The sequence below is a fragment of the Plasmodium gallinaceum genome, assembly GCF_900005855.1.
Source record: "Plasmodium gallinaceum strain 8A genome assembly, contig: PGAL8A_v1_63, whole genome shotgun sequence".
Lineage (NCBI taxonomy): Eukaryota > Apicomplexa > Aconoidasida > Haemosporida > Plasmodiidae > Plasmodium > Plasmodium gallinaceum.
In genome coordinates, this window is record NW_021628222.1 from 415,665 (window position 1) to 439,717 (window position 24,053).

Consider the following 24,053-nt stretch of genomic DNA (forward strand, 5'->3'; position numbering starts at 1 on the left):
ATTTTTGTTTTTTATTTTTTTAATGATTAATTTATTTTTTTTTTTTGTGTTTTTTTCTCTTTGATAGATATCAACAACTATTATTGTAGGGTTTTTTTTTTATTCAAAATTTAACATGTTACTACCTTCATTATTTATAAATCATAAAAAAAATATTAATTTGAAAGATAATTATTTAAATGATCATTTAATAAAATGTTATAACTTGCCTTCATATATAAACGAAAGCATATTTGACTTTTTTCTTCATTTGCAAAATGATGAAAGTTTTGAAATAAAAAAAGTAATTAAACCAATAAATGAAGAAACAAATTTTTATCCATGGAAAATAATATGTAATGAAAATTTTGCAAACTTTTTATTAAAAAAAAAAAGAGCTTTAGTTTTTAATGATTCTTTAAATAATAAGATTTTTATAAAGTTATCCTTTAAGAAAAAAAATAACAATGAAAATGTAAATGAAGATTTTTTTAAAAATGATGAAACATTAATAAAACAAAATAATATATTAGAATTAAAAGATAAAAAATCAGAAGAAAAAATATTTGACTTAAATAATTCCTGTAATGAAAATAAGATAAATTTAAATAATGAAAATGAAAAAAATCAAGAATTAAAATTTCAAAGATGTTCTGAAAATAGTGAAGAAAGTTTTCATGAAATAATAAATGAGGAAAAAAAGAATGAAGAAAGAGATATAAATAAAATTGAAATAGAAGATAGTCAAATATATACGAAAGAAAAAGACAAAAATATAAATGAATTGGAATATTATGAATATTCTGATGACAATAATGATGAATATTATGATGATGATGAAGACCAAAACTATTATTATGATGATGATGATGATGAAAGTTTTAATGAAATTGATTATAAAAGTTTTTATGATGATGATAGTGAAGATAATAGTGAAGATCATGATAATATCTTTAATTCAGAATATGATATTAAAAGAAATGATGAAAAAAAAAATTTAGTAAATAATAAATTATTAGAAGAAAATAATGTAAAGGAGTTTCCCGATTTAAATATATATGAAAGTTATAAAAATGAAAAAAATAACAAGAATCATAACATATCCAATATAGATATTAAAAATAATTATTTATTAAATTATTGTGATAATAATAGTAATAATAATAATACATTGAAAGATATAGATGATAATAAAATAAATAATGAGAATTTATTATCAAATAGTCATAGCTTATTTGTAATAGATAAGAAAGAAACAAATAATTCTATAATTAATATTTCAAATTTTAATAAAAAACAAAAATGTATAATTAATTTAAATGATCATTTAAGTTCTGAAAAGAGTCTTTCTTCATTAAATTATAAAATTAATAATTCAAAAAAATTCCTTAATCAAGAGCAAAATGAAAATTTAAATAATTTTAATCCAAATAATAAAATAATGTATACAAATAACATAGAAATAAATGATGTAAAAAAAGAATCAAACAGTTATACAAATACATCTGATACAAAAAGTGGGAGTGAAGTGAAAAGTAATTACAGTTCAATGAAGATTTATGATTTAAATATATGCAATAGTAAAAGTAATATTTTTAATAAAGATGATAAAAATTTTATCAATGAATCTGAAGAATGTGAAAAGAATTATTATGTAAAAAAAGAGTGTAGTTTGAAAATTTTTACATATAAAGAAAAACAAGATTTGCAGAAAATAAATAAAAATAAAATAAAAAATACATTTGAATTACATGGATTTGAAGATATGAGTAATGGGGAAAATATATTTATAGAAAATATGAATAGGAAAAAAAGGAAAAGGAAAAATCAGTATGTTAACAAATTTTTTATATATTTTTATAAAGGGAGTATAGATGAAATAATAGACGATATAAGAGAAGAGGATAAAAATAAAATATCAAGTAATATTCAAATAAAAAAGGAAAATAACAAAATATGTTTAAATGATGATAATATTGATAACAAGAATGATACAGTAAAAGATTCTTACTTAATAAAACAGGAACAAGAAATTCAAGTTGATAAAAAGAAAAAAGAAAAGGATCTACAAAAGCAAAGAGTAGATAATGAAAAAGATGATCTTTATAATATAGTAAAAGAAGAAGAAGAAGAAGAAAAAGAAAAAGAAAAAGATAAAAATAGTGAAAAGAAAAAAGATATAGAAAGTTGCATAAAGCATAACAATTTTTCATTAAATGAATTAAATAATTATAGAAAAAATGAATGTAATAATAATAAAATAAAAGACGTAAAAATTTGGCCAAGACATTTATATTGGAAAGAAATATCAGATGAAGTTAAAGAAAAATTTTGTGTTGTTATAAAAAATAAACCACCACAATGGAATGAATATGAATTACAAGAATTTCTAGAATCACAATTTTCTAATAAAACTTTTATACCAAAATTTGAATATATATTTATTACAAAATCATTCCCTACAATAGCCACTATTGCTTTTAAAGATGAAATATCAAAAAAAAAATTTTTAGAATTACAAAAATTAAAGTTACCATCATCACAAAAAAATTATAATAATGATTATAATAATTATAATAATAGTAGTAAATATAACAACAATTATAATATTAATAATAGTAAATTTTCTAATTTTTTAGTAATTCAAGAATATATGATATCTAATAGTTCTAATTACTTGAATAATAAAAAAAATGGATATGAAAAAAATGAATCCTTTTTTAATTTTCAGTTAAAAAAAAAAAATAAAAATTATGAAATTTCAAATGGAGAATCTTCAAATAATATAGATGTTTCTTTGAATAAATATAAAAATTATGTTTTTAACACAACTTCTAATTTGCATTCAAACAACAAAAAAAACATTGCATTACATGATAAAAATAACATTTACAATAAATTAAATATTTATAATAAATTTTCTTATAATTAGAAAAACTAAAAATCTAAAGAATTATAAGAATTAACTATTTTGAATAATTAATATATTTTTATTCATTTTTTATTTTATTATATTTTTTTTTTTTTTTTTTTAATATTTATATTAAAAATAATAATAAAATTGAAGATATATATATATATATGTATGTATATATATATTCACTTCATTAGAAGTCTATATTAAATTTTTTACGAATATTTTTAAAATTTCATTATTAAAAATGCAATGTAATTAAAAAAAAAAAAAAAAAATGATTTTTGTGTAATATTTATATTATTTTTATTTTTTTTTTAAATAATTTTTAGTTTTATATATATATATATATTTTGCAAGAGTTAATAATTATGAATTATTAAATCTATATATTAAAATAATAGTATATTTATTAATATATTACTTTTCTTTTTTATATTTATAAACAAATATTTTGATATATTTGCGTTGTTTATTTATTTATTTTTATATAGTTAAACTTTATTTTTTTAAAATAGTTTTTAAAAATACCTTTATATTACTATAGATATTCATATATGAAAAATATATTTTTTATTGCAACATGTTATTAATTTTACTATTTGCATTTTTTTTTTTTTTTCTTCAACATACTGTGTAATTACATTTAAATTTCCAATAAAATGTTTTGTTCTATTTTTTAATTTTTCATATGTTGGTTTTAGGCATTATTTTTTATCTTAATTATTTTTTTTTTAAAATAAAATTATTTTAGTTATTTTTACTAAAATTACATATACTATAAAAAAAAAAAAATGTTAAAATAAAAGAAAAATTAACATATATATATATATATATATATATATAAAATTTTTTTTTAATAATATCAATAAAAACATTGTTATCCTTAAAGTAAATAATAAATTAATAATTCAATTTTAAATTATTAAATTTTTGTCTAATTAAATTTTCTGATGTCTATATGTCATATGAATAATAAAAATTATTTCTTTGTAGAAAATTTTTATAAAAAATGAAATATCCCTTTTTTTTTGTACTTCTTTTTATATATTTGTTTAGCTACTTTTGCAATTGTGAAAAAGTAAAGAAAAATAAAAATTTAAGAAATTTATTAAAATCATTAACAAATAGAGTGGATACAGATGATGGAAAAAATGAATATTCTCGTTTAACTCAGTCTCCAAAAATAGAAATGAAATTATCTAAAGCAAATTTCAAAACAACATTGCAAAATATCCTTATTCAATCATATTCAGAAAATGTTAAAGAATTAATTTCAAAAACTAATTATGAAATACAAAAAGAGAAATCATTACTAGATGAAATAAATAATTCTAATTTTAATTTAAATAAAATAGCTGATATACTTTCAGGAAGTACTAATATAAAGAGAAGTAATAAATTGAGAAATAAATATTCTCATTATTTAGGAGATAACGATTTGGGATTAATTTTCCTTCCAATATACAAAACATTTAAATCAAATTCATCACATTTTAATAATAATTTATATTCCTCTTTATTACCCCATGAATTATTAGAAAAAGGTTATTTATCAAATGAACAAATTTTAAGAAATTCACAAAAAAAACTTTTATTTCCTGAAAGAGGAGATATCACTTTAGAAATATAAAATTATTTTTTTTTTTTTTTTAAAAGATAACATATTTTATAACTATATAAATACATTATCTTTCTTTTTTGTCTAAAAAAATTAATTATAGAATTTTCTTTCATATTTTATCTTAATTTATATTACTACTGATATTATTACTTTAAAATTTTTGTAACTTTTTTTTTTTTTTTTTTAACAATTTAAATTATTATATATATTCCTTTTTTTGTAGAAAATTTTGAATTCTTAAAAAAAAAAAAAAAAAAAAAAAAAATTATTAAATAAATAAAAAATAATTGTATGAAATGGTATATAAATTAAATATATTGAATAAATTTAAATACACTATAAATGATGTAAAAAAAAAAACAATTAAAATTCTTAAAAATTAAATTCATTTTATTTTATGACATAAATTTTTTTTTTTTTTTTTTTTTTTTTTTTGAATATATATATCTCAAAGAAAAATAAATAAAAAAAAAAAAAAAATTTTTTTTTTTTTTTCTTGTATAATGATTTATTTTAATGTATATAAGAATTACACTAAAAAATTTAAAAAGAATGAGATAGTAAAGTATGAAAATTTAAGTATGTTTTAAGATTATCATATATATATAAAATAAAAATGGTTTATTTTATTATTAAAAAAAAATTAAGTGTATAATATTAAAAATAAGGAAAAATAAAAATGTAAAATAATAGAAAAATGAAAATGTAAAAAATATGTTTTTTTTTGGTACATATTTTTTATTTTTATATATTTTAATTTTATATTTCAGTATTCCAATATTCTCAAATAAAATAAATAGAACTTACAATGATAAAATATATTTCAATTTTATAAACAATTTTTATAAATATAAATTAAATAGAAGCAAAAAATTAAATGTATTGATTAGTTCACCGGCTCAAATAAAATTATCAGAAATAGAAGATAATAGAGATAGAAGTGGAAAATATTGTGTAATTGAAATATGCGGAAAAATAAGATGGGTTGAAGAGGGTAGATATTATGATTTTTTTAGAATAAAACAAGAAGAAAACAAAAAAATATATTTAAACAGAGTATTTTTTTATAATAATGAAGAAGGTAAATTATTTTTTGGTAATCCTTTTCTAGATAACGTGAGAATTAAAGCTACAATAGTAAATCATTTTAGAGGAAAAAAAATATATAGATTAAAATTTAAACGAAAAAAAAATTATAAGAAATTTTATGGTTTTAGGCAAGAAATGACAAGAATTCTTATAAATAAAATTGAATGTAATAATGAGTTGATTGGAGAAGGATCAAGGAAATTTAATTTTTTCAAAGATGATTCTATATATTATATACTGAATCGTATTCATAATATAGTTAAACCTAGTTCTGAATTAAAATACTTAAAAAGACATTTTATAGATTATTTAAATTCATTTTGCTCATTAAAATTCGAAACATTTTATAAACATAGAGGAAATTATAAAAAGGAAAAAATGCTTAAAAATATATTAAAAACGAAAAAATTAAGTAAAAGACCAGAGGTAATTGAAGAAGTTAAAAAAATTGAAGAAGAAAAAAGAAATAAACGTTTAAATAAGATTGACCCTTTAGAAGATTTTGATCCTGTTGCTAATGAATCTATGATAAAAGAAAATTTTTACGTGTAATTTTTTTATTCTATATTTTATTTAAAATATACATAATTATTATAAAAATTTTACATTATCACATGTCTTGATTTTACTTTTTGTAAAACTTTTATACATATAAATATATATATATATATATATTAGTTTTTTTTTTTTTTATTGAAATTTCAAACAAATATTGAATTATTTTTTTTTATAATAATTGCATATTTTTTTTTATATGAGAATATATATATTATTAATACATTTTTTTTTTTTAGTATATTTTCACAAAATATTATTTTTTTTTTTTTTTTTTTTTTTTTTATAAATTCAATATAATTTCACATTAAAAAACAATAAAAAGGGAAGAATACTAACATTTTTAAAATAATCATATATAACATAAAATTATTAGATCCTTAATTTTTTTTTTTTTTTTTATTTTCTTTATAATTTAATTAATTTAAATTTAATTTATGATTTTTTTCTTTTCTAGGAAAAGGCCTTTCAAAATATAATAATTTGGTTATTTTATAAATGACAGAAATGCTTATATTTTTTGTGTTTATACCGTAAAATTTTAAAGCTCTTTTAAATTTTACATTTTTAAGAAAAATATTAATTAATTCTTGATCATTTAAATTCATATCACTTTTTTTAATTAATCCTAATTTTAACGATAACTCTTTTAAAAGAAAGCTTTCATTTGTCATAGTACTTAGCAAATATTCCATATTGTTTTTTAAGTTGATTTTATTATGATTTTCAGTTTTTTCATATGATTCCAATTCATTTATGTTTTTTTCATTAAATGTGTTTAATTCCTTCAAATGATCATGCTCATGTGTTAATTTTTTTACATTCATAATTTCATTATTTATAGCAGTAGTACTTTCTTTTTTTTTATAAAAATCGTTAATCCATTTATCTGGGTAAATATTAGCATATCTGTAACTTTTTATTAAAAAATCTATATCTTTACTTTTATCTTTGTTGGAATTTTTTTCATCTTCTAAGATTTTCTCTAAAAAATTATTTTCAATAATATTATCATTCCCTCCATATAAAAGGAAAAAATCTTTTTTATTATCCAAATTTATAAAGTCATTCTTATCCTCTATATATTCTGTACCTTCTTTCTTTTCCTTCTTATAAGATTCATCATCTTTATTTATTATATCTTCATCATTTAATAAAATGTCTTCACTTTTTTCTGATTTTATTTCTTCCAAGTCATCCAATTCTATCATTTTTTTGTTTCTCTTCCTTTTATAATATCCTTGTACCTACATATAAAATATATATATATATATAAATATATATAATTTTTAAAATTAATATAAAAAAAAAAAAAATAATAAACTATTTATTTTTACTTCATATGATGCATATTTATATGCTTCTAGATCATCATTTTTTTTATTTTCCTTTTTTTCATAATATTCTTCATAATGTTCATTATTTTCTTCATTTTCCTTAGGGTTTGTTATATTCATATTTTTGTTTTTCGTTGTAATTTTATTTATTTTTAAAAAATTGATATTTTTTACATTACTGATATTATCACTGTTATCATTTACATTGTTCTTTTTTTTTAATAATTTTTCTAGTCTATTTTTTTGTAAAATATTACCTATATTTATAGCTTTATTTATAATTTCATCAACATTTATTTCATTTTTATTTAAAGAATTCGAAAGTTCATCACTTTTTATTTTCACTTCTTTTTTGTTTACCATTTCTTTATTATTCTCATTAAAATCGCTTATGCATTTTTTTTGTATTACTTTCTCTGTACTATATAAATTTTTTTTAAGAACATTATTTTCTTCAATTAAATTTTTATTCATAGTTTTATTTAAAATATCTTGCTTTTCTTTTTTTTTTTTTTTTTTAGAGTTTGTAATTTCTTTAGGAGAATCTACATATGTAGTTTGTTCATTTGTTTCTTTTTCACAATTTATAAAAGTATTAATATAATTTTCTATATTATCATTATAATTGTTTTCTTTACATTCTATATTATTAGAAATATCAGTAATATTTTTTTCTTCATTGTAATTTCTTTCATTCACTTTTTCATTTGTAACTTTTTTAGTATTTTCATTAATATTATTAGCATCATATTTTGCACCTAAAAAATTGTTTTCATTAAATATATCAAAATTTTCTGAATCTAAAAGTTTATCATATTCATTAAAATCATCTAAATTTTTATTCAATAAACTATTTTTGAATTCTTCATCATCATAAATTTCTACATTATCCAACATTATACTTTCTTTACTTCCAAAATAATAATACATTTTTTCTTCCCATGTTTTGATATCTTCACCAAATAGTTTTGATGCTTCTTCTAAGCATTTTTCATCATCATCCATTAAATTTAAATTTATATCTTTACTTAAAATATATTTCAAATTTTTTCTTACATTAAAATATGAATCATTTTCATCTTGATTATTTCCGTCTATTTCATGATCTTCCAAGAGATTATTTTCTTCATTTTTTTTCAGAATATTATCTATCATTTCTTCATTTTTGTAAGAATTTTCTTTTTTCTTGTTTTTATGCAAATCTAAAATATCTTTCATTTCATTACTTTCATCTTTATCTTCCCCTTCATTTTCACCTTCATCCTCATATTCATTTTCATCTTCATTTTCATCTTCATTTTCATCATCATTTTCATCTTCATTTTCATCCTCATATTCATTTTCATCTTCATTTTCATTTTCATCTTCATATTCATATTCATTTTCATCAAATTCATATTCATGAAAATCATCTTTTAATTTTCCATTTTCATTTTTGTCAAAATTATGTTTTTTTTCAATATTCTTGTAATAATTATCTTTAATTTCATCATTTTTTAAAATTCCCAATTTCTGTTCAATTTTGTGATGAATTTTATTTTTTTTTTTGTCATTAATATTATTTGTATTATTCTTATTATGTTGACTAATAACATCCTTTTTTATATTAGCTAAATTTTTTTTAAGGTATAATAGAGTAGGTATATTTTCTTCTTCTAAATTACTACTATTTACAGTATTCTTCATATTATATACATCTTGAAAATGATTATTATTATTTATGTAATCTGTATCTTCTTCATATTCTTTAGTTTCCTCAAAATTTTTAAAATTCGTGGATAATAAATCAAAATCAAAAGTATTTTCTTTATGTAAATTGTCTATATTATGTTGAAGTTTATTTTTTGTAGTTGATATTTTTGCTTGATCATCTTCTTTTTCACCTATAATTTGTTTTCTGTAATTTTCAATTTCTTCTTTTAATGTTTTATTTTTTTTTTTGAAGAATTCAAAACTAATATCATCATCTCCTTTGCTAGATGTTGCACCAATTTCTTCAAAAAATTGTTCATTATTTGCATTATGCTCAAACATTTCTTCATAGTTACTGTTAGGTGAACTAAGTTCATTAAATTTTAAAATAAATGGAGTAAATTCACTTTTTTTTAAATGTTTTGTATTTTTCATTTCATCTAATTGTTTATTCTTTTCAAATAAGTTATGTACATTTTTTTTTTTTTTTTTTAATTCGTTGTATTTTTTAATATAATTAATCATATGATAATTTTGAGTTATAAAAGATGAACAAGGAATATATTTATTTTGTTCTTTTAATGTCTCTTGTTGATTTAAAATTCTTAAGCAAGCCTCTTCTTGTATATTATAAAAGCTAACTTCTATTCTGTTATTTAATATATCAATTTTTCTGATTTTCAAATTTTTAAAATGATCATTAATTTCTATCTTTTTTTTTTTTGCATTATTAAAAAAACACTTAGGATCTTTATTATAATGTCCTAAATTTAAAAATGCAAGAGTTTTACAACCAATATCTAAATAAGCACCCTCTTCATTGATGAATTTTACAACTCCACTTACTTCATCTTCAATCTTATAATCAGTTATTTTCTTTAATTTGACATTTTTTTTTTCTTCCTTAATATACATTAAATCATTTGTATCATTATTTATTCCAAACTTCAATCCTAAATCATTTTTAATTTCTCCAATATTATTTTTTAAACTTTTGTCTAATTTAACTGTTTCCTCCTCCTTTTTATTTTTTAACTTATCATCACATTTTAATATATTAACTTTTCTGTTTTTTATATTTTCTTGTTCCTTTGTGCTTTCATATTTATTTTTTAATATACCTTTATCTTCAAATGTTTTTTCTAATTTGTAATCGTAATTTGTTTTATATTTATAATTGTCCTCACAATTATTTCTCTCATTGTATTTATCTTTGTATTCATATTCATCATCTTTACATTTATTTTCTGATTCATTTTCTTCTTTTATTTCTTCTTTCATTTCTTCTATCATTTCTTCTTTCATTTCTTCTTTCATTTCTTCTATCATTTCTTCTTTCATTTCTTCTTTCATTTCTTCTTTTATATTTTCTTTCATTTCTTCTTTCATTTCTTCTTTCATTTCTTCTTTCATTTCTTCTTTTATTTTATCTTTTCCCTCTTCTCCTACTACTTCTTTTAGATTACAACTGTTGTAAAATTTTTGCAAATTCTTTTTCAAAATTTTTATTTCTTCTTCATTATCTGTAACTTGTATAATTTTGTTTTTTCTATGAATATAACATATAACCACATCAATATATTTTCCTATTTCATATTTTTTTTTTATTTGCGCTTTATCATTAAAATATCTTTTAATATATAAGTGAGCAAAGTGTATTGAATTAATATCTAGTTTAATTAAGTGATTTTCTACATGAACGATCTTCCCTTTTAATTCATCACCTAATTTGTAAAAATCAATAGGTAATTTATATTTATGTCTGCATAATTTTGTTTTTCTCTTTAATTCTTCCTCTTCTTTCATTTTTTCTTTAATTTTATCAAATAAATCATATTTCCATCTTTTTAGTAAAATTTTCTTTTTAGGTAATTTTTGTATATATGTAACAGAATTATTTTTTTTTTTTTTTTTTTCTTCTTTATATTTTTCTTCCTGTTGTTCATTTAAAGTTGTGAAAAATTCAAAAAGATCATTTGTATTATATATTTTTTTATTTGTTTTTCCATTTCTAGTAATTTTTACATAATTAGGAATAGACTTAATATAGGAATATTTTCTTATTAGTTTACATTTTAAAGAAGAAATAAACAATATAATGAATATCAAACATCTCATTTCTTTTTCATATTTTTAAACTCCACATATATATATATATATATATACATCAATCATTTATTTTACTTTGTACATACGTATATGAACTTTTATATATATATATATATATATATTGATCATGTTATTTTTTCTTTTAAATTAAAAAAAAATGTTCTACTTTTTTAGAGTGTCATGTTTTATTTATAATGTTTTTAGAATGTCTACAATATATTTTCATTATGATAAATATAAAAAATTAGTTAATCTTTTTGGAGAAAAAACAAAAATATTTTAGATATATTAACTATTATCATTAATAATAAAATTCAAACTTATATTTTTGTATAAAATATGTTTTTTCTAATTATATTACCCAATTTTATTTAAATGATCCCATTTTTAAACTATTGAAATATATGTAAGCATATTATTTTTTCTTTCTTTTTTTTTTTTTTTTTCTTAATTATATATTATTCAATTTTCTGTTTGCATATATATTTTTTTTTTTATGCCTTTAAACCTTAATTAAAAATTTGAATTTTTTTCTTTTTATATTTTTTGTTTTCCTTTTAAATAGTATATTAACAATACTCAGGACAAATATATAATAAAAAAAAAAAAAAACTTATATTTTCATATAAATGAAAAGATTAATTATTTTTAATTAAAAAAAGGTAAAAAAAAAAAATAAAAAAAAAAAAAAAAATCTTAAAATGGTTTAATAATTTTTAATAGAAAGAACAAACATCATATAATAATATACCTATCAATTTTTTTGTTAAATTTCATAAAACAAAAAAAAAAAAAAAAAAAAATCTTTTTTTTTGCATAATCATTAATAACATTAGAATATGTAGTATTTACAAAAAAAAAAAAAAAAAAAAAAAAAAAAATCTTTTTTTTTGCATAATCATTAATAACATTAAAATATGTAGTATTTAAAAAAAAAAAAAAAAAAAAAAAAAAAAAAAAACACACAAAGATTTTTGCTTAAAAATTAAATACAAAAACAAGTAGATAACAAAAAAATAATAATTATATATATATATATGAAAGAAAATTATCAATAACATGAATTCCTACAAAAAAGGAGAATAAATTGGAAATAAATATTAATAACAAAATTATTTAAAAATTATATTTAATTTATAAAATCAAAGAAAATAAGAATAAAAAAAAAAAAAATTTATAAAAGTTGCATACACAAGAATATAAATATAACAAGAATCTTTATGAAAACATTAAAAAAAAAAAGAAAAGGAAGGTAAAAAAAAAAAAAAAACAAAATAAAGAATATGAAATTATTATTAAAATTATAATTATATTCTTACTTAAGGAAACTTAAATTATCTCATTTTTTTTTTTTCTATTTCTTTTTTTTTTTTATATGTTTTATTATTATATCGTTTATATTATATTGCAAATATAGTATTCCTAAAATAACTAAAAAAACACCAAAAGAAAATGAAATAGCATTTATAGCTTTTAATTTACAATCCTTTAACTGCATAATAATAGTAGATAAACTACTGAAAAAAACAATATTAGACATAATTAAAGGAATAACTGAAGTAACATTAAAATGAGATAAAGATACATTTAAAAAAATTAATTGATTAGATAAGCAAAATAAAGCTAAGAATATTAAAAAATAAGAAAGAAAATTTTCAAACATATAAAACTTCTCTTGTGAAAATACTCCTATTATTTGTTCAAAAAATATATTAACTAATCCCCCAGATATTCCACACAAAAAACCACAATAAATTCCATAATATATAGTCTCAGTATAAATTTTTTTGGATTTTGATGGTATTTTGTAAATAGCTGTTATAAAAGACATATATTGCAATTGATTAATATTACTATTTCCATCATCATCATTATTAATAACATTATCATCACTATTATTAATATTATCCTCATTATTAATTATATCATTATTAATATTGTTGTCATATTCATTTATTGTGTTATTTAATGAAGTATCGTATTTTTTTACAAGATGTTTTAAAGGAATATCATTTCTTTCATTATAATCATCATTTTTACTTATTTTTTCCTTTTTTTCCTTTTTTTCCTCACTATTTTCTTTGTTTATTCCATTTAGACAAATATCAATTTCATTATTATCTTTACGTTGCAACATTAGAATATCATTTTCTTTATCTATTTCAATTATTTTACTATCATTGGTACTATGACCATCTATATAATAATAAGACTCTTTCTTTTTTACATATGGATCATTTTTTTTTCTTGTTTTATTTTCATTATAATCTAAATTTTGTGAATCACTGTACAATAATAAAGGGTTATTATTATGAATTATATATTTTTCTTCATCATTTCTGTCACTAATATTTGATTCATTTTGAAAAAAATCATTATAATTCAAACTACTATTTTCTTTTTTTTTAACTGTATTTTTATTCATTTTATTATTTAAAATTAAGCAAAATCTATTTCTCTTTTTGTTTCTTAATTTTCTATCTTTTTTTTTAAATAGTGGATATTTGTATTTCTCTCCTTTTTCATTATAGTTCTTTTTTAGATTAAATATATTACATAATTTATGATCTTTAGAATATTTTTTACAAATATTTTTTTTTTTCGTAAGTTTAGTTGAATCATATTTTTTTACTTCCCTAAAGTTTGATTCAAATAATTTATTTTTAGTTAGTTTTATAATAGAATCTTTTGAGTAAAAGTTATTCATTAAATTAATGTAAATTTCTTGTTTATTTATAACTACAATACTATTATTTGGTAGAGAATTTAAATTTTCTATTATTTTTTTATTCATTTGATTATCTAAATTACTTTTATCGTCAGATTTAAATAAAAAAGATGAATTATTCTTTCTAATAAATATGTTTTCATCATTATTATATGTTTTGTCAACATTAAAACCTATTAAATTATCATTAGTATTTTTATTACTATTAGAATAATGAATTGAATTTTCATAATAATTTTTACTTCTATGAAGAAATTTTTTTTCGAATGATTTGGTATCTATTTTAATTTTTTGAACAAAAGAATTGGTATATAATTTTTTAGAGGGAGTAATAACTAATTTTCTAGAATAAAAAAATTTTAACTTTTTGAGGTATTTCGATTTATCCATGTTATGAAAACACAAAGGAATTAAACACAAAATTAATAAAATGAATATTACAGAAAAAACACAAATTAGATAAATGATAACTTTTGTTTGACTGTACATACTGATTAAATAATTCATATTCTTAATATCCACTTTTTTTTCTGAAAACGTATTAATTATAACTATACCACATATTAAAAATATACTACCCATATACTGATGTAATTTTGTTCTTATTTTTAAACATATATTTGTTATAATAAGATTCCATAATATATGAACACCAGCAAAAGGAGTAACTAAAGCAGCCGACGTAAAATATAAAGCAATCATAGTAAAAGAAGAATCAATTACAACACTTAATAATATTCCCAATAACCATAAATTTTTTCTTGATATTTTATAATTTTCATTCTCATCTTTACTATAACTATCATGAACAAATTTATCTCCTAATGCACCTAGAAATGATCCAATAAAACATATGATTACACCTATAAATGATATATTCATTTATTTTCCTCTTTTTTTTTTTTTTTTTTTTTTTTTTTAATAAAATGTGTATAATTTAATTACCCTACAAAAAGAAATTAAAGTAAAAAATGAAAATATAAAAAATAACATTTTTTTTAATGAAAAAGTGTAAGTATTTTAAAAAACATATATCCTATATGTAAATATATAAATAAGTATATTTTTTATAAAACATTAATGTATTTTTATAAAGTAGAAAAAGGAAAAAAAAATTTGAGACAATCTTATAAACCAATTTTATAAAATATTTATAACTATATTTTTAAGAAACATTTATAAAATATATATTAATAAAATAATTTTTTTTTTAAATTTTGATGAAATATTTCTTCAAAAAAAAATTGCTACCTTTAGAACTACATAGTTTATCGTTTAAATTACAACTCATATTTTTAAAAAAAGATATAAAAAATATCACAAAAAAAAAAAAAAAATTATTTTAAAGAATAATATATAAATTGTCAATTTGAAAAAAAAAAAAAAAAAAAAAAAAAAAAAATAAGACTAAAATAATTATGATTCATTTATTTTTCTTTTAAATCTAAATTAACACAAATAAAAATAAAGTGTTGCTTCCTATAATTTTTTTTTTAATATATAAACATAAACAATTGAAATATTAAAAAATAATAAGAATTGTATTTATTAAAAACAAATTAATATTTCTAATCATATAAATTTTTAAAATTTTTTGTAAATGTAATACAAATGTTAATATTTAAAAAAAAAAAAAAAAAAAAAAAATTCCTTTAAAAGATCTAAAAAGCTTTTTCTGTAGAAAGATGGTATTTTTTAAATTATTAAATTTTTTGTGAAATTTTTTCTGTTTTTATTTTGTTTTTTTAAACAAAAAAATAAATATAAAACTTTCATTCTTAATATTCATGTTCTCATTTTAATATGTTACACATTTTATAAATCTTTATAACTTACTTAAGCATGTATATTTTACTTTTTCTTAATTCATTTTAATTATAAATTATTGTGACATTATAATAACTATTATAGAGAACTAATAATAAAAAAACTAAAAATTTTATAATAAAAGTATTAAAAATTTTATAATAAAAATATTAAAAATTTTATAATAAAAGTATTAAAAATTTTATAATAAAAATATTAAAAATTTTATAATAAAAATTCTTTTAGACAAAAAAGTAAAAAAGGAGTACATTATAAGTTGTAACATTTTTTAAGAATGAAAAAAAAAAAAAAAAAAAAATTCTACAAGAAAAAAGGAACATTTAGAATAAATTATTTCTATTAAAAAGAAAAATTACTATTAACTTTTTTATTTATTACTTAAATAAATTTTGATTTCTTTTAATTATTTTTTAAAGAATGAAAAGAAAAAAAAATGTGCACTAAAAGACTCAAAAAAAAAAAAAAGAAAAATAATAAAAGTAGCACAACCCATGAGATAAATTAAGAAAAATTAAAATGAAAACTGAAAATTTGGTAATCATTTTACATATTTGAATAAATAACATTAATTCATTTAAAAATGAAAAAATGTAGCTATTAAAAAAAAAAAATAACAATAACAATGCTGTATTTAAAAATTAACCTGAAGTGTTTTTAAGTGTCACTTTTTTTTATAGTTGTATTTTAAAAAATATTAGGTATAGTGTTTTTTTATTTTCTTCTTATAGATATCCATATTTCACAAAAAAAAAAAAAAAAAAAAAAAAAAAAAATATATATATATATATATATATATATATATATATATTAATTTTCAAAAGGCATTCGAAAATCTATTGATAGAAATTAACACACCTAAGTTACAATATTATTATAAAAATGAAATGACAATAATAATGGCACTAAAAATACATAAACCAAACAAAAAGGCATTAAATTAACAATATTATTTAAGATATAAATTTTTTTTTTTACTTATTTTTCAAATGTAAATTTTGTTAACATACATTGTTAAATATAAATAATTGATATATTATTAAATTGGGAAATATATAACCTCATATATAATTAATACCATTAAATTTTTTTTTTGTTTTCATTACATTTTTATAAATTGTAATCATATATAAATAAATATATATATATACTTGTAAAAATATGTATATAAATTTTATAAAAAATAATATAACTCATAGTTAAAAATACATAAAAAAAAAATAATAAAGTATTTTTTTTTTTTTTTTTTTTTCCTTGTTATTTTTTATTACTTAATCTAAAAAATATAATATTTTTAAATAAAAAATAAGGAAAAACAAGAATACACCTTTTAATAAAGTAAAAAAAGAATTAAAAAAATAAAAATAATAATGATTCATTTAAATATCAATTATAAGGACACTATTTAAATTACCAAAATGAATTTTATGTAAATCCATTTAATAATATTGATAGGTATGATTTTATGAATGTTTTAAAGAATGAATCTTTTTACTTAACTCTTTAAATATTATATGAAAAATTAACTTTGTTTTTTGATTTTATTTTGGCTGTTATTTAACCATCTTCTGTATCACTAACATTTTTTTTTTAGAAGCGAAATATAATAATCATTAATTAATAGACCCAAAAAAAAAAAATAAAAAGTAAAATGTTAAACATAAACAATAATAAAGAATACTTGAATAACAGAAATATAAAAAAAAAAATGAATGAAAAATATATTAGAAAAAATTTTAATAAAAATTGTAAAAGTGAAAACAATATAAACGATTATTTAACTGATAAAAAAAAAAACTGTACAAACTTGAATGAAAATGTAAATAATTTAAATACATTTGAAAATAATTATTTAAATGAAATTCATAAAAATGACAATAATTTAAAAAGAGACAATGAAAAAATACATAAAGGAAACATAATTAGTTGTAAAAATAAAAATTTTAAGAATCATCTAAAGAAAAATAATGAAAATTATGAAAATGTAAATTACAATTTATGTTTTAGTAATAATGAAAAAATAAAAATTTTAACAGAAACAATAAAGAAAATACATGAAAATAATTTAAATGAAGTATTAAAAAATTCTATTAATGATAATAATGATAATAATAATAATAATAATAATGAAAACAACAATAAATATGATAATATTATTAATAATAATAATGATAATACTACTACTACTAATAATAATAATGATAATAATACTACTACTAATAATAATAGTTATAATAATAATTATGTCAGTATTAATGATTCTATTAATGAAAAATGTAACATTTATAATAACAGTGATAAAGAAAATTCTATTAACAATGGCAACCACGGAGACAATAATATTACTCTTAATAGATATAAGAATAATAATAGTAGCAACAATGTATATAATAAAAGAAACAGCAGTTTGAATAATAATTGTAACAATAATAATATTATTTTCAATAATAATTATATAATCAGTAATAATAAAAACAATAGTAACGATATTATTAATGATATTAGTAATAGTAATAATAACTATTACAATAATAGGAATAATAATAATAAAATTAAAAATAACAATTATAATAAATTAAAGAATGTTGATAGCCATATCAACGATAACAATAGTAATATTAGCAATAATAACAATAGTAATATAAGCAATAATAACAATAGTAATATTAGCAATGATAACAATAGTAATATTAGCAATAATAACAATATTAATATTAGCAATAATAACAATAGTGTAAATAATAAAATAAAAACTATTAGTAATAAAAATAATATTAATTATAATAGAAGTGACATTAATAATAGAATTAACATTACTATTAATAATAATTCTGGAAAAAATAAAAATAATAACAATAATTTTAATAATACTAACAGTAACCTTAGTAGAAGTAAAAATAATAATAAAATAAAATATGATGATTTCCATGAGAATATTAATAAAAGTACATTAAAAAAAAATGAGAAACCAAAATGTATAAAGAATTTAATAAACCTAAAGAACAATTTTGTTAATGAAAAAAAGGAAAGTAATTTATATAATGATCTTTCATTAATTGAGGAAGATAAAAATAAATTAAACAAAAGAAAGACAAACTCAAAAAATTGTAATTACCCTCCATCAAATAATTTGAAAGAATATAATCTTCAACCTAAGAAAAATATTAATCAGAAAAATAATGAGGAAAAGAGGAACCTAGATAAAAGTAAAGTTAAATATAAAAAAAAAAATAATAATAATAATATTAGTAGTAGTAGTAGTAATAATAATACTAATACTAATACTAATAACGATAATAACAATGGCAATAATAATAATAACTACAATAACAATGGAAGTAATGATAATAATAGCAATAATGATAATAATAATAACAATGGCAGTAATGATTATAATAATAATAATAACAATAACAATAACAATAACAACAACAACAATAATAATAATAATAATAATAATAATAATAATAATAATAATAATAATAATAATAATAATAATAATAATGGCAGTAATGATAATAATAGCAATAATGATAATAATAATAATAATAATGGAAGTAATAATAATAATAGCAATAATGATAATAATAATAATAATAATAACAATAACAACAACAATAATAATAATAATAACAACAACAACAGCAACAATAATAATAATAATAATAAAAGTTCTCTTAATGGTCTTAAAAATAAAAATCCTATAAAAAAGTTTACATATGATACATCAGATGTAAAAAATAGAGAAGAAGATAATAATAATATTTTATCAAAGCAGAATCATAATGAAGGGAAAAGTATTAAAAAAAAAATTTCAAATATAAAAATTTCTAAAAATTTTTTTCTTCAAATGGATGATGATAACACAAGCAAAAATAGTTCTATTTGTTTAAAAAATAAGGAAATAAGTAAAAAAATTATAATTATAGAAGAAAATGATAATTTATCTTTAAAAACTAAAATAAAAAAAAAAGATTTAACAATCGATGAAACCCTAATACTATTAAGTTTAGTTCATGAAGTAAATATGAAAAGATTCAATTCTAATGAAATTATATCTAGTAAAGATTCGTTAATGGAACAATTTATGTTGTACAATATATTATCTTATGATATAACTAATTTAAAAAGCTCATTAAAACTTATATTTACTTTTTGTTTATTTAAAAATTTAAGATTCTATTATAAAATACAGAATAAGAATATTTATATAGAAGAAAGAGCTATACCAAATTATAGAATTAAAGACAATTTAATAGATGCTCATTCAATTATTCTAGGAATGTTTGATAATTATCATCACAATATAAACAAACAAAAGATGTCTTTAATGGATTTTATTAATTCTTTTTATTTAAATATACATAATATAAAATTTTCTAAGAAAAATGTTCAACCAAAGACATTTGACAATTTTACTTTATCAGAAAAAGATAACAGTAAAATTGCCTCTATGTGTTCAAATAGGCCTGTTTTATATTCAAATTATTTAAATGATGAAAGTGAATTCAATGAAATTGATTATAATATTTTAAATGATAAAGATAGCGAAATTATAAATAATTATAGTGATATAAGAAATGATGTAAAGAATAATAAAAATGATGACACAAAATACAACAAAAAAATTTATACAGGGAATAATATAAAAAGTTATAATTCTAATAGAGAATACAGGAATACAAATAAAAATGATGATGAAAATAATTATGATAATAATAATAATGATGGTTATGATAAAAACATAAGTAAAAAGGATGATCATGATAAGAATAGTAACTTGTCTCATATGAATAGAAATCGAAATTGCAATAATAAATGTAATAATTATAACAATTATAACAAAAATATTAATTTTGAATATTATATGAATATAAGGAAGAAGGAAAGCAAAATTCATGATAATGTTAAAATAAAAACAAAAGAAAAAGAGAACTTTAGTAAAAATGAAAAAGAATTATCTGTTACAGTTAAAAAAAAAGAAGTTAGTAATGAAGAAACAGACAATAAAGAAACGTTATGTGCTCATGAAAGAAGTAAACGAAAATTTTATGTTTATGATAAAATGGAAGATAGTTTATATTCATATAAAAAGCAGAAGGTATCTTCTACCGATAATACTATGGTAAAAAAATATGATGAAATAAAAAATTGTAATATTAAAACTGGTGAATTACACAACAATATTAATAATAATGAAATGAATTCAAATAAAGAAGATTTAAAAAATGAGGATATTTCGGTTAACACAAATAAAAATAAAGAGATTTTTTTTCAGAAAATGGTTAATGAAAACATATTAAGTATTATAAATAATTATAATACGGACAATTTTCTCATAAAAAATATGATTGAAAAATCGAGAAAAATTAAAAATGAAGGAGAGAAAGCAATTAATTTACATGGTGATAATTTCATAAATATGAAAAAAAATAATATTTTAAAATTAAATAATTATACAAATCCGAACATAGAAGATATAAAAATAAGTGATGGAGAAGCAGATAAGTCTTTCTATAAAGAAAATAACTTAAAAAATAATAAAATAATAGAAGATGAAAAGGTAGATGATAGTAATGTATTAAATGATGAATATAAAGAGGATATAGATTTAAAAAACAAAAATAAATTTCCAGAAAATCAAAGTAAACAAAAAAATACTTCTATTAAAAGAGAGAAAAAAAATTTCTTTTGTAATAATAACCTTTCATTAATGAAAAATAGGAGTTCAAAAAATTGTGTAACAAAAAAAAAAAAATACACAGAAAAAGAAAAAAATAATGAAGTGCAAGAAACAAAAAAAAATTACAGAACAAATGTAAATGAATTAGAGAATGTAAATGTTATGCTTTTAGAAAAAATAAAAAATAATTATAAAATTAGTTTGAAAAATGATTCAGCTAATAAAAAAAAGAAAAGAAAAGAAGACATATATGAGTTTGAAAATGATGATGAAATAAGCAAAAAATTAGAAAATTCGAATATAAATAAAATTAAATTTATTAAAGAATGTGAGAAAAAATATAACAATAAAGAAATTATTGATGAAAAAAAATGCATGTTATCTGTAGATACAATATATAATAATAATTTTAATATTTTAGATATTAAAGTAAATACCCATTTTTCTCATAATTATCATATTTCTTTATTTTTTTTATGTAAATATACTTCTTACAATTTATTTTTACACCCTTTAAATAAAAATGAACATATCGTTTCATATGTTATATTAAACTGTAAGAATGATGTTCTAACTGATAATGGAAACTATTTTGTGTTAAGATATTTGTTATCTTTTTTAAATAGTAAGTTATCAAGTCTAAGAAAGTGCTATGCTAATGCTCTTTATAATTCTTATTTATTGCAAATACCTGTCAGAATATTTCGTCATAATAATTTGAAAACTAAATATAGTCCTAATTACGGTATAAGGTATGATGGAATTTATAAAATTGTGAATGCATTCACTATAAATGATTATTCAACATACGAATACAAAAGAGATATTCTTTATGTTTTTAAAAGATTATATGTTGATAAGTGCTTTATTCCTAATAGTAGCTATAGATTTTTTGATAATAAATCTTACAGAAAAAAGTATTTAATTGATAAAAATGCTGTTTCAATTAATGTATTTTTAAATAACGAAATTATTTTGACTTTAAAAGTCCCTTACTTAAAAAATTATAAATCAACTACTTTTACTAATTTTAATCATATTTATAAATTTATAAGAAAAAAGTGTATTCAAGAAAATTTGGCTTCAGAGTGGATTAATACAGATGCAAAACAATATGAAGATTGTAAAAAAAGAATTAGACAAGAAAAAAGGAAAAAAGAAGCCCAAGAAAACATCAAATATTTATCAAAAAAAAAAATGGAAAAAGAATATAATTCACTCTTAGACTATGCAAACAATAATTTTAACAATCGTAGTAATCAAATAAAGAATGGAAATAATGCAACTAAAATGGAAAAATTTAAAAATAAAAAAAAAGTTATGAGAAAAGATAGAAAAAATGATTTTAATTGTATTAACAGTGATGTTAATGGAAAAAAAAAAAGTATTGTTGACGAATTTCCATTTTGGTGTTCAGGAAAATATTTGCCTCTTGTATTAATTTTAGAAACATTACATTTTGAAAAGGAGATTAATATAAAACAAAGAATCAGAACAAAGAATTTGAAAAAATTGAATATTTCTACGAAGAAAACAGAAATAGCAATAAATTGTGAAATGGCAAAGAGACCAGCACATTTATTTATTCCAATAAAAAGTAAAGAAGCTATATCAGCATATATTGAATTAAAAAAACCTTTTAGTGATTCATGGAATCCTTATGAAGATTTATCTGCAGGAAAAGAAAAATTTAAAATTCCTGTAGAAAATGTAATAGATGATTCATTACCTCCAATGAATTTTACATATGTCAATAAAACTATATATTTTTCTAGATTACCTCCTTATAATTTACTTCCCTTATGTTCAGGATGTGCTCCAAAAAATTACAATAAAAAAGACTATGATGAATTATATATCAATGGATATTGTAAGGGATTAAGGCATAAAAGAACTAATAAAATATATTGTGATGGAAATAAAAATTATGATATTAATGATTTTAATGTTTTAGCTGCATGTTCAGGAAATTGTTTGTGTGATCCTTTAAAATGTACTAATAAGTTTCCTGAAGGGTTGCATTACCCCGTTAAGGTTGTAAAAACAAAAGATATTGGTTGGGATATAGTTTCTTGTTCATATATTAAAGCAAATTCGTTAATTATGCATTATGTTGGTGAAATTACAACAAGAAAAGAAATGATTTCAAGAGAACATGAATATGATAAAAAAGGTTATTTCAATTATTTTATTGAAACTGCTGAAGTTGATGAAACATATCCAGATGATTGGAAAATTCCGTGTATTGATGCTCTTTTTTTTTCTAATGTTGCTCGTTTTTTAAATCATTCATGCGAACCAAATGTAAATGTTATTACAATATGGAGAGGTGATAATTATCCTTCTGTTGGCATTTTTGCTTCAAGGGATATACATCCAGATGAACCTTTAAAATATCATTATGGAATAAATTACAAAAACATTAAATGTATGTGTGCATCGAAAAAGTGTAAAGGATACATAGGATAATAATACAGTGAGAGGGGGAAAAAAAAAAAGAGCATTTTTTTTTTTTTCTT

At 17.6% G+C, this 24,053-nt stretch overlaps 6 protein-coding genes across 6 annotated transcripts; 4 read left to right on the top strand and 2 right to left on the bottom strand.

The window, feature by feature from the left end:
• Positions 1 to 115: 115 nt before the first annotated feature.
• PGAL8A_00120500 (conserved Plasmodium protein, unknown function) lies at positions 116 to 2,911 on the top strand (the record flags this gene model as incomplete). The annotated part of the gene is made up of 1 exon (XM_028674717.1): positions 116 to 2,911. One exon carries the CDS (start codon positions 116 to 118, stop codon positions 2,909 to 2,911), a length of 2,796 nt encoding a protein of 931 aa, XP_028526320.1.
• A 994-nt stretch (positions 2,912 to 3,905) lies between these two features.
• PGAL8A_00120600 (conserved Plasmodium protein, unknown function) lies at positions 3,906 to 4,526 on the top strand (the record flags this gene model as incomplete). Its single annotated transcript, XM_028674718.1, has 1 exon — positions 3,906 to 4,526. One exon carries the CDS (start codon positions 3,906 to 3,908, stop codon positions 4,524 to 4,526), a length of 621 nt encoding a protein of 206 aa, XP_028526321.1.
• Positions 4,527 to 5,231: 705 nt separating this feature from the next.
• On the top strand, positions 5,232 to 6,158 carry PGAL8A_00120700 (apicoplast ribosomal protein L21 precursor, putative; the record flags this gene model as incomplete). The annotated part of the gene is made up of 1 exon (XM_028674719.1): positions 5,232 to 6,158. The coding sequence occupies one exon, from the start codon at positions 5,232 to 5,234 to the stop codon at positions 6,156 to 6,158; it is 927 nt and encodes a 308-aa protein (XP_028526322.1).
• Positions 6,159 to 6,580: 422 nt separating this feature from the next.
• PGAL8A_00120800 (conserved Plasmodium protein, unknown function) lies at positions 6,581 to 11,308 on the bottom strand (the record flags this gene model as incomplete). The annotated part of the gene is made up of 2 exons (XM_028674720.1): positions 6,581 to 7,408; positions 7,499 to 11,308. The coding sequence occupies 2 exons, from the start codon at positions 11,306 to 11,308 to the stop codon at positions 6,581 to 6,583; spliced, it is 4,638 nt and encodes a 1,545-aa protein (XP_028526323.1).
• A 1,345-nt stretch (positions 11,309 to 12,653) lies between these two features.
• On the bottom strand, positions 12,654 to 14,909 carry PGAL8A_00120900 (conserved Plasmodium protein, unknown function; the record flags this gene model as incomplete). The annotated part of the gene is made up of 1 exon (XM_028674721.1): positions 12,654 to 14,909. One exon carries the CDS (start codon positions 14,907 to 14,909, stop codon positions 12,654 to 12,656), a length of 2,256 nt encoding a protein of 751 aa, XP_028526324.1.
• A 2,593-nt stretch (positions 14,910 to 17,502) lies between these two features.
• On the top strand, positions 17,503 to 24,003 carry PGAL8A_00121000 (SET domain protein, putative; the record flags this gene model as incomplete). Its single annotated transcript, XM_028674722.1, has 1 exon — positions 17,503 to 24,003. The coding sequence occupies one exon, from the start codon at positions 17,503 to 17,505 to the stop codon at positions 24,001 to 24,003; it is 6,501 nt and encodes a 2,166-aa protein (XP_028526325.1).
• Between the last annotated feature and the right edge of the window lie 50 nt (positions 24,004 to 24,053).